At 43.0% G+C, this 12316-nt stretch overlaps 1 protein-coding gene across 14 annotated transcripts in view; it reads left to right on the top strand.

The window, feature by feature from the left end:
- Positions 1–3160, top strand: part of LOC135547174 (bromodomain adjacent to zinc finger domain protein 2B-like) — an 84952-nt gene extending 81792 nt beyond the window's left edge. For 13 of the 14 annotated variants that reach the window (XM_064975918.1, XM_064975922.1, XM_064975921.1 and 10 more), the window contains 4 exons: positions 135–281; positions 618–940; positions 1214–1357; positions 1559–3160. In XM_064975918.1, the coding sequence (XP_064831990.1) occupies positions 135–281; positions 618–940; positions 1214–1357; positions 1559–1715 (771 nt within the window). In that variant the 3' untranslated portion in view covers positions 1716–3160. The remainder of the gene's footprint in view (positions 1–134; positions 282–617; positions 941–1213; positions 1358–1558) is intronic. The other variant, XM_064975925.1, reaches the window with a different exon arrangement.
- The last annotated feature ends 9156 nt before the right edge of the window (positions 3161–12316 follow it).

Raw genomic sequence — 12316 nt, 5'->3', positions numbered from 1 at the left:
GGTGTTATTTAGAATGTGTTAGTTCATAGGACAGTGGTTTGTTTTTTTGCGAGGGGGAAATGTTGCCCTAAATGTGAAGCATTTCCTCAGAGAGCACCCGGTTTGACAGTGCATGCTGGTGTGTTACTCTGCAGTACTGCCAGTTGTGTCGAAAGGGGGATAATGAGGAACTGCTCTTACTCTGTGATGGCTGTGACAAAGGCTGCCACACGTACTGCCATAAACCCAAGATCACCACAATACCTGACGGTGACTGGTTTTGTCCTGCTTGCATATCGAAGGTACAGTAACTTTAGCCTTCAGTTGCAGGTAGCCCTACTTGCAATTCACAGAACAGAGAAAATAGAGGTGCTCCTTAAATGTAGGAATTTATCCAACCTCAGGCTTCCAGTGTAACAAAACTTACCGTAGGCGTTTAATTAAGTACTTCAAAACGAGGTACCCCCTTCAAAATGCGACGTCTTATCGCAAGGGTTTATCCTACTCCCCAAAACTCCTAAACGAAATGGGAATAAATACACCAAAATCCAAAAGTCCAATTCATTCAATTCACAGCGAGAAGTGTGATCCTCTGGGAATGCAAGACGCCTCCACTCAGCATATTTTGTGTCATTCAGGCGAGCGGTCGATCCCCCGAGAAGAAGAAGAAGCAGCAGAGCCGAGCGGGAGCAGCCGGAGGAGGGAAGAGAAGCACCGAGGTAAAACGGAGCAGGAAGCTATCGTCCGTAGCCAGCGCAGAGGTCTCCGAGGACGATGCTGCCAGCACCAGCAGCAGCACTCCAAAGAAATGGAGCAAAGAGCCCAAAAAGAGGAAGAGCCTAGGAGAGGAGAGCCCAGCCACAAACCAGTCCAAGCAGGACAGTACTAGTCCTGTCTGTGGGAAGAAGGCTAAGACTGCCACGTCGGCCAGAGACGACGATAAGGATCTGAACTTGTGCAGGTACATTATGACTGGGGGTTCAGCCTTATTATAATACTATATACCCCGGAAGTGACACGGGCGACACTTACGCTGGTCCCACATCTGTTTGTGCTCTTGCCGACTCAATTGCCTTCATTGTCAAGCGAAACATGACAACGGGTGACAGGGAGTTGACATGATAGCACAAACAGACTGGCACTCACGCTAACATACACTTGCTGCTGCAGTGTCTGATGCATCCCCGTGCATACTATAGTTTATGTGAGGGTCATCTCTTGGTTGACTCCACAGGGTGCTACTGGCTGAGCTGGAGGTTCACCAGGATGCCTGGCCCTTCCTGAACCCTGTCAACCCCAAATCTGTCCCCGGCTACAAGAAAGTCATCAGGAAACCAATGGACTTCTCCACTATCCGAGAGAAACTCGTTAACAGCCAGTATGTACCGTACCATTAGCATGAAAAACAATTTGCATACAACGTGTCTCATTTAAATCTGATACCTGTATGATACGTAAACATTAGGCCATTTGCAAAGATTATTCCTTTCCTTTTCATGCTTTTGTTCACATTGTTTTCCCCTGCGGGATTGTATCTCAGAAATGTCGTAATTGAAATGCCATGCGTCTCAATTTACAGGTACTTGAACCTCGAGACGTTTATCATCGACGTCAACTTGGTTTTTGATAACTGTGAAAAGTTCAACGAAGATAATTCAGACATTGGGCGAGCAGGACACAACATGAGGAGATTTTTTCAGAAGAGATGGCCTGAGCTGTTAAAACAAACCAACTAGGCTAGTTTGTACTACTTTATCCTCACTATACTGTATGGGACCAGCAGTAACCACTTTACACTCACAAGCAGGAGTGACAGTATTGGTCTGAAGACTGTCTTCAATACCTAAGGTTCAAGTCTCTGTCAGCAACCAGGGAATCTTCATTCATTTACAATTGTAATGCTACGTATTGACTTCACTGATGTACAATACTAGTTGTGTAAGAGCAAGGAAATGCACCCAAAGAGTTTCAGACAAAAGGGGTGGGTGTTTTTAAAGTGCAATACCATTTCCTAGAAGGATCCACCACCAACAGAGCTGTAACTGGGAACAAAAGCTTTCCAACTAACTGTACATATTATTTTACAGTGAATGTATTTAATTTTGCCAATTATTTATCAGTGGAAATGGTTTTCATTTTCTAAGAAAAGGAAGAAAACTGCTTTAAAACAACAACAAAAAATCTTACGGAATGTTTTGCGAACATAAAACAAAAGCCAAGAAGAAAAAAAATGAATTGTTTACACTGCTCTGTGCCTCCAGGGCGCCACAAGATTCATGACGGTAATACTGTAATGCTGCGTTTCAATGTATGTTTGCATCGCTAACATAACCCAGACAGTGAGGCAACAATGGCACATCTGTGTATATACTGTTCATTAATGTTAATATTAAGTCTTGATGGTAAAATGTATGATGTGTACATACAGTACTGTTACAAGACACCTGATATTGTTTATGCCTTAGAATGATTGTAGTGTTTAATTTCAGTCTTAAAAGTGATAAATACATGTATATTGCCTGTACTGTATATCCTCTGCAAACACTGTGGTCTCCTCAATCTTGGTAGTGCCTGCCCTCTCAAAAGTTTGTGGAGGATATTATTTCAATCCTTTGGTTTTGTATCCCTTCAAGTGTGTGTGTGTGTGTGTGTGTGTGTGTGTGTGTGTGTGTGTGTGTGTGCGCCAGTATATGAAATGTCAACCCTCGTGGGCCTCGAATTCTGACATCATCCTATCACCAGTATAGAATGCATTGCGATGCACAGTACCTTTCATAAAAGCATTTATCTCTATTTGCCTTGCCTTGCCACAGACCCAAGGACACTGGAACATTTTTTTAATAACCAGGGTATTCCTGGTTAAATTCCATTTTTAAATTCCATTCAATATCAGGAAGTACACTGAAATTCCAATTATCTTCAATGAGGAAAATTTGGAATTAGAATTTGGTTTCCTTTCTCAATTGACTGGACTTGAAATGGAATTGATCCCAACCCTGGTAATAACCACTGTTTTGCCTACTGGTTGCGTCTTGAGCAGTGTTTTGTACCTGAGTCAGAGTACTTGAAGTTATTTTATTTATGAATATTGTGAGGAAAAGTAGAATTTTTTTGTAGGAGCATTATTTTTCACTAGTGTGTGTGGCACGGATCTAATAAAAAATGATCTTTTTCAACTCTGTATATTGCTTTACTTCATATTTATTTTCTAAACTGTAAACATTTCTGTTGGCAGGACATCTGGGCTTTGTCCTGTATTTGTGTTCACATTACAAAGCCCAGATGTCCTGCCATATGCTATATTATAGGCCTACAACTTGACAAGGTCATTTTAATGTCATTGCACTACTATGTTTGTCTGAAGGGTGGCGGGAGGTTAGTCTCTATCATATTTGAGAAACATGTCAGTGAATAATGGGACATCACCTACCTAGGTGAACTACTACTGCACATTAACCTAACAACTCCCAGTGTCACCATGAGTGTTATGCGATCAGCTATGACGTTTCTTGTTGTACAAAAGGTAAGCTCCACCTGGTTCTAGCAGCATTTGGATGCGGATTAAGGTAAGGTAAGCAACGCTTTCATTTTCAATTATTTGTTTTTAGATTTGGTCATTATAACTATCACTTACACTGAGTGTACAAAACATGCTTTTTCCATGACACAGTAGACTGACCGGGTGAATCCAGGTGAAAGCTATGATCCCTTATGTCACTTGTTAAATCCACTTCAATCAGTGTAGATGAAGGGGAGGAGACCGGTTAAATAATGATTTTTTTTTTAAAGCCTTGAGACATGGATTGTGTGTGTGCCGTTCAGAGGGTGTATGGGCAAGACAAAAATGTAAGTGCCTTTGGTATGTAAATAGATGCCAGGCGAACCGGTTTGAGCGCGTCAAAAACTGCAACGCTGCTGGGTTTTTCACGCTCAACATCAAGAATGGTCCACCACCCAAAGGACATCCAGCCAACTTGACACAACTGCATTGGAGTCGATATGCTCCAGCATCCCTGTGGAACGCATTCAACACATTGTAGAGTCCAAGCCCTGAAGAATTGAGGCTGTTCTGAGGGCAAAATGATGTGCAACTCCATATTGGGAAGGTGTTCCTAATGTTTTGTGCAATCTGTGTGTGTGTGTGTGTGTGTGTGTGTGTGTGTGTGTGTGTGTGTGTGTGTGTGTGTGTGTGTGTGTGTGTGTATATATATATATATATATATATATATATATATATATATTTTTTTTTTTTTTTTAAGGTAATGAAGGTAGGTAATAACCTTGACAATTTCATAAAATATATTTATTTTATGAGGTTTCACACTATTTATGGCATATTGCTGGTGAATCATTCCATATCCAGTGAATATGTATAGGCTACCTACAGCTTTGAGGCTGTTAATGCCTGGATGTTTTGCGCCACCTTGTGTAGGCTGAGGTTATTATATTTTATTTACAGCAAGAATATTTATCAACAGTGACAAAATGGTGCCATTACCGTAAACACTCCACGATCATCGACATAAGATGTATTGGTGCGCGTTCTCCCCTACACTAGAGATAAAGCCATACGAATATGTGACAGGAATGACTTCTCGGAGCGTCCGTTCTTGCCTCTGTCAGGGCACGGCTATGGAGTTCACTGCTACAGTTAGTGTGTGCAACCTACCTGTCCAGCTGCTCCACAGACGCTGCAACTTTTTTGGAGTTGGCGACAGGTGAGCTAATGGCAAAATTACAGCTTCCTGGCCGCAGCTCGTGCTCGCGGTCTCCCGATTCCTCCCCCTGCTGTCCTCCCCCTGAAATCGGATGGAACCGTGGCCCTTTTGGGTTTTCACTTAGGGCATAAATTACTCCCTATGTTGCGTTGCCCTGATGCCCTTGGAGGTTGGTTCTCTAATCTTCATAATAGTAAAATATGTATAGGTCTAAGGGATATTCTTACACCGACATCCTATGATGTCGATTACGTTTACAACTAATCCCAATGGTCTCTAATATTCAAATGAAGCATCCTTGTCCTCATTGAACCTCGATCTTCTAAACCTTCTCAGCATACAGTTGAATTCGGAAGTTTACATTAAAACTCGTTTTTCAACCACTCCACACATTTCTTGTTAACAAACTAGTTTTGGCAAGTCGGTTAGGACATCTACTTTGCGCATGACACAATTTTTCCAACAATTGTTTACAGATTATTTCACATAAAATTCACTGTATAACAATTCCAGTGGGTCAGAAGTTTACATACACTAAATTGACTGTGCCTTTACCCAGTTTGGAATATTCCAGAAAATTATGTCATGGCTTTAGATGCTTCTGATAGGCTAATTGACATCATTTGAGTCAATTGGAGGTGTACCTGTGGCTGTATTTCAAGGCCTACCTTCAAACTTAGTGTCTCTCTGCTTGACATCATGGGAAAATCAAAAGAAATCAGCCAAGACCTCAGAAAAATAATCGAGACCTAAAGTCTGGTTCATCCTTGGGAGCATTTTCCAAACGCCTGAAGGTACCACGTTCATCTGTACAAACAATAGTACGCAAGTATAAACACCAAGGGACCATGCAGCTGTCATACCGCTCAGGAAGGACGCGTTCTGTCTCCTAGAGATGAATGTACTTTGGTGCGAAAAGTGCAAATCAATCCCAGAACAACAGCAAAGGACCTTGTGAAGATTCTGGAGGAAACAGGTACAAAAGTATCTATATACACAGTAAAACGAGTCCAATATCGACAACCTGAAAGGCAGCTCAGCAAGGAAGAAGCCACTGCTCCAAAACTGCCATAAAAAAACAGACTATGGTTTGCAACTGCACATGGGGACAAAGATTGTACTTTTTGGAGAAATGTCCTCTGGTCTGATTAAACAAAAATAGAAAGGTTTGGCCATAATGACCATCGTTATATTTGGAGGAAAAGGGGAGGCTTGCAAGCCGAAGAACACCAGCCCAACCGTGAAGCATGAGGGTGGCACCATAATGTCGTGGGGGTGCTTCGCTGCAGGAGGGACTGGTGCACTTCATAAAATAGATGGCATCATGAGGATGGAATATTATGTGGATATATTGAAGCAACATCTCAAGACATCAGTCTGGAAGTTAAAGCTTGGTCGCAAATGGGTCTTCCAGATGGACAATGACCCCATGCATACTTCCAAAGTTGTGTCAAAATGGCTTAAGGACAACAAAGTCAAGGTATTGGAGTGGCCATCACAAAGCCCCGACCTCAATCCTATAGAACATTTGTGAGCAGAACTGAAAAAGCGTGTGTGAGCAAGGAGGCCTACAAACCTGACTCGGTTACACCAGCTCTGTCAGGAGGAATGGGCCAAAATTCACCCAATTTATTGTGGGAAGCTTGTGGAAGGCTATCTGAAGCGTTTGACTCAAGTTAAAACATTTAAAGGCAATGCTACCAAATACTAATTGAGTGTATGTAAACTTATGACCCACAGGGAATGTGATGAAAGAAATAAAAGCTGAAATTAATCATTCTCTCAACTATTATTTTGACGTTTCACATTCTTAAAATCCTAACTGACCTAAAACGGGGAATTTTTACTAAGATTAAATGTCAGCAATTGTGATACTGAGATTAAATGTATTTGGCTAAGGTGTGTGTGTAAACCTCCGACTTCAACTGTATGTAATCTTCATAGCAGGTGTAAAATAAACACTTGAATGAAGTCCCCTCATCTGGGCTTCAGGGGAAACGGAAGCTAGATTGAAGATGCGGTATCCCTGAAAACCACATGTTTCCGTTTTTACCGAATCCGCGTTGGCTATCAAAATGCTACATCATATTCCACTGTTCATCTTCCCCTGGTCTAGTGCCGTGACCGAGACCACAGGGATGGCGTGCTGCTTCACTCCTTGTGGGCAGATGTTTATAACAGGGTGTACACATCTGGAGATATCAAAGTGTGAGTCCTGGACATGAAGCAGCTCCATGCGTAGAAGGACGCCAGTGACCTTGGGGTGACCTGCTGCCACTGCACCCCAGTTGGACATAGGTAAAGATTAACATACCTCAGTTAAGTGATCCTCTCCTCAGGGCACCCTTCTCTTCAACACATTGGGATAGTGCCCAGTTGAGGTTGTAAAACGGAGAAAAGCCATACATAGGGTGTCATTTGGGATTCACCCTATTCCCTATATAGTGCATTACTTTTTACCTGGGTCCAATAGGGCGGCATTTGGCACTTGGCCCTAGTATGGAGAGTTCAAATTCAGACTATAAATGACTTTATTTAGGAAAAAGCTTTCTGTGGTGCTCCTAGAGCTTCGTGGCAGTCAGTGAGGACTTAAAGAAATTTACCATTGGATGGTTTTATTATTATCATGATGTACTTAACCACACAGTTATTAATGTCTCACAACTGTTGAAACATTGTTTTACCTTTCATCAATCATAAACAGTATCCGTTCCTATTTTCAATGCAATCCATCTAATCCTATAATTTGTCAGAGTTCAATTCTAGGTATTGCCTAAAATGTATTCTCATAGTTCCCAACCCTTCAGAAAGATAAGCACCAGCCTTGTGAGTCCTATTACGTTTCTTTTCTTTCTTCAAAAGTAAACATGATTATTATTCTGATGGAGAGTCAATGTGCCGGGTCTGTTCCACCACTCCTTCACAGATGGCAGTTCAGTGCAGTTTCGATTGGCCTCCTGTGGACAGGACAGTCAACTGAAGATATGGATCGTATCACAGCAGGCTGTAGCACGTAGGCTGGTCTGGCTTCTGCTACGCACACACGGGAATAGATAGCGAGATTGAGCACAGCATCGTCTGCGCGGAGTAAAGTAATTGCATTAGTGTTTTAGAACAAACCGCGTCAGTGCTGGAAGAAAAAAACTCATCAATAATAGATTGCTTTCAGTCATATCAGATTGAAGACCAGCAAGTATCTTCCCAGTGGGTTTAAGATATATATATGTTCCAATTTGAAAATCAATGAATGTATCCAAACATTGTTTACACTTACTCTTCTGTATTGCACACACATACTAGTTCTTATAGAATTCAATATCTGGTCTTTGTTTTGGACTGTGATCAGCATCTGATATACAGCATTTTAATGTATCTGCCCATTCCATAACCGTAGCCGACAGTCAACAATCCAATGAACAGCATGCAAATGGAAGCAGTCATGCCCTTTAACAAACCACAAACACTGACATCAATCAATCCAATGCATTTATAAAGCCCTTTTCACCTCAGCAGTTTGTCACACAGTGCTTATACAGAAACCCAGCCTCAAACCCCAGGGAGCAATGCAGATGTAGAAGCACGGTTGCCAGGACAAACTCCCTAGAAAGCCTGGAACTTGGGAAGAAACCTTGAGGAACCAGGTTGTGATGGGTGGGTCCTTTTCTGGCTGTGCCAGGTGGATATTAGAAGGCCATTTAAGGCCAGATCGTTCTTCAAGATGTTCAAGAACGTCCATAGATGACCAGCAGGGCCACAGTGGTTATAGAGGGTGCAACAGGTCAGCACCATGAACTGAATAAATATTAGAATGAGTTTGAATGGCCAGATAGTAGGCTTTGCATTACCCTTTGGAAAGTGGTGGATGGTCTTGTGCTACTTTATATAGTGGCTATCCTGTCTCTGTTGCTGTGGTAACAGCAGTTCCTGGGTGAGATGTGCATACTGAGTGGTGTTCCACAGGGATGTGTTGTGGTGCCTTTGTCTTCGGGCAGCAGCCCACTAAAGGAAGCACACATCAGCACAGGGAATGAAACCAGAGAACATTGGCCACTCATACATAGGCTGCAGAATGGGCAGTGCATACTAAGGCGCTGTGCCTCACATGGTTATTGTACCACTTTCAGAGGAAATTGTCTTTTGGAATGGCGGAATATTTATAGTCCATTTTTCGCTTCTCTTTTGTGTCAGTAACCTTTCAATTGAACTGGCATTCTGCTTCCTGGTGTTGATGTGCTATTATTCATGTTTCCTTTCCTTTATTTTCCTGTAGTTTTTTAGTGTTTTAGAAATATAATAACCTTCTCTTTATTCGCTGTGAATTTTAATAGCCACATGGGCATCACTACTTACTCAGCCTGTAAAGGCCAAATTAAAAGCAATTAAAAAGTAATAAATTACTGATTTTGAATCTTGCCAGGAGGAAAACATATAATGTAGATCAGATGAATTTGAAAAAGGACAATTGTTTTACCACAGTGCTTGGTTGTCAACCTGCAAATAAATAATTTGTCATAACTGAATTAAAATGCAGTATGTATAGTGTGTAGCCTTCTCCTTAAAGGACAGTCCAGCCAGGATTAAATTTGAGGCGTGTTATAGAGCAGTGCACTGGACAACTGACAAATATACATTTTATGAAGGCGACAGGCAAAAGTCTCCATACAAACCATAACATTTACGCATAAAGCACCTTGGATTGAACCCCAGCATCAGTGTCCAGAGTGTTTGTTCAGTGGTTTTATTTTTTGAATATTTATTTAACTAGGCAAGTCCGTTAAGAACAAATTCTTATTTACAATGACAGCCCACCAAAAGACAAAGGGCCTCCTGTGGGGACTGGGGACAACACTACATAAAGAGAACGAAGACAAGAAAATAGAAAGACACACAACAACATGGTAGCAACACAACATGGCAACAGCACAACATGGCAACAGCACAACATGGCAACAGCACAACATGGCAACAGCACAACATGGCAGCAGCACAACATGGTAGCAGCACAACATGGTAGCAGCACAACATGGTAGCAGCACAACATGGCAACAGCACAACATGGCAACAGCACGACATGGCAACAGCACGACATGGCAACAGCACGACATGGCAGCAACACAACATGGCAACAGCACAACATGGCAGCAACACAACATGGCAGCATCACGACATGGCAGCAACACGACATGGTAGCAACACGACATGGTAGCAACACAACATGGTAGCAACACAACATGGCAGCAACACAACATGGTAGCAACACAACATGGCAACAGCACAACATGGTAGCAACACAACATGGCAACAGCACAACATGGTAGCAACACAACATGGCAACAGCACAACATGGTAGCAACACAACATGGCAACAGCACAACATGGTAACAACACAACATGGCAACAGCACAACATGGTAGCAACACAACATGGCAACAGCACAACATGGTAGCAACACAACATGGCAACAGCACATGGTAGCAACACAACATGGCAACAGCACGACATGGTAGCAACACATGACACCAACATGGTAGCAACACATGGCAGCAGCACAACATGGCAGCAGCACAACTTGGTAGCAGCACAAAACAGGGAACCAACATTATTGGGCACAGACAACAGCACAAAGGGCAAGAAGGTAGAGAAACCAATACACCAGGCGAAGCAGCCACAACTGTCAGTAAGTGTCCATGATTGTGTCTTTGAATGAAGAGCTGTAGATAAAACTGTCCAGTTTCAGTGTTTGGTTGAAGCTCGTTCCAGTCATTAGCTGCAGTGACCTGAAAAGAGGTGCGACCTGGGAATGTCTGAGTTTTGGGGACCTTTAACAGAATGTGACTGGCAGAAAACGGGTGTTGTATGTGGATGATGAGGGCTGCAGTAGGTATCTCAGACATGGGGGAGTGAGGCCTAAGAGGATTTTCTAAATAAGCATCAACCAGTGGGTCTTGCGTCAGGTGTACAGAGATGACCAGTTTACAGAAGAGTATAGAGTGCAGTGATTTGTCCTTGAAGCAGCATTGGTGGCAAATCTGAAGGCCGAATAGTAAAGAACATCTAGCCACTCGAGAGCACCCTTACCTGCCGAGTGGTTACTGACAGCCTTCTTTAACTTGTTAATCCAGGTGTGGTTGTGGCAGGAGGCAGGTATAGTCAGAGGGGTGGTCAGTGGGACAGACAGACAGTCAGACAGATGTGGGTGGCGAGGTCTTTGTGAGGTACTGATTCCCAGGCTGTCAGATGCAGCTGCACCCCTCTGACTGGCCAGTCGGTCCCTGTGCTCTCCTGTATCTTCTCATGTGACGGAGAGCTGCTCGTCTCAGGGGGGGAAGCCATCCGTCCTCTCATTACCCAAGCCTAACCATAGCTCTGGTCCAGGGTGTTTGTCAGGCTTGCTAATGCCGAGCCTTCACAAGCGCCCTGGACCAGAGATACCCTTGGGTTCTTGTAGGAATATATATATACACAGCAATAACAGCACTATAATGTAAGGTGTGACCAAATATTTCTTCAATCCCTGTTCAGTTGGAATAAACTGTTGGTATACCGTAATCATATACGTAGTTTCTTTTAAGTAGTGCTTTTCTCATATTTGACCACTAGGGGGTCTCTACTCTGAAGCCTTACAAAGCAGAATTTAACGTTCTCAATAATCTGTTGCTTGTGTTAAATTGGTGAAGTAGAAGTTTTGTTTAATTTCTGTTCTTTCTGCGTGATTAGTTGTGTCTTGTACTGCTGAGCTGTTGGAATGAATAAAATAAATCATGTATAAATAAATAAATGTGTTTTTCAACAGCTCTGTGGATAAGACGGTGACGGTGTACAATGTGGTATGTGAAACAGTTGTTGATGAGGTCTTAGTAAATTGTGTTTTGCCTTTGAAACAGACGTATCCATCCACACGCCACGGTTGCTCTGGTACAAATCACAGTCTCTTAACAGTTAGAAATGCCAGACATTGTTCTTTGTCAATGCTTGTTTATTTCTTCCTATGTAGAGCAATGGAGTTCTAATCCTCACACTTTGAGCCATCATAATTAGGTACCAGCCTGTTACCCACTGTTGTTATATAACTCACTGCGACTGTATGCATCAAACACACGGAGTTATTTCCCGCCTTCTCTTAGATTAGTGACAGCCTGTGCCTTCTCGCCAACCCTGCCATGGATGGTCACTGGATCCACGGACAAGACGGTCAACATCTGTCACTGGCAGAGGGCACAACAGAGAGACATAAAAAGCTCAGTGTTCAACACCATAGTCCCCTCCAAGCTCGTCACCAAGCTTAGGACCCTGGGACTGAACACCTCCCTCTGCAACTGGATCCTGGATTTCATGACGGGCCGCTCCCAGGTAGTAAGGGTAGGCAACATCACCTCTGCCATGCTGATCCTCAACACAGGGGCCCCACAGGGGTATGTGCTTAGTTCTCTCCTGTACTCCTTGTTCACCCATGACTGCATGGCCAAGCACGACTCCAACACCATCATCACGTTTTCTGACGACACTGTGGTGGTAGGCCTGATCACCAGCGACGATGAGACAGCCTACATGGACTAAGTCAGTGACCTGGCATGGTGCCAAGGAGCTGATCGTGGACTACAGGAAATGGGGGGCGAGCA

Source organism: Oncorhynchus masou, chromosome 10 (assembly GCF_036934945.1).
Source record: "Oncorhynchus masou masou isolate Uvic2021 chromosome 10, UVic_Omas_1.1, whole genome shotgun sequence".
In the NCBI taxonomy this organism is placed as follows: Eukaryota; Metazoa; Chordata; class Actinopteri; order Salmoniformes; family Salmonidae; genus Oncorhynchus; species Oncorhynchus masou.
The sequence above is the reverse complement of the archived record's forward strand: the minus strand, read 5'-3'. Positions and strand labels throughout refer to the sequence as shown.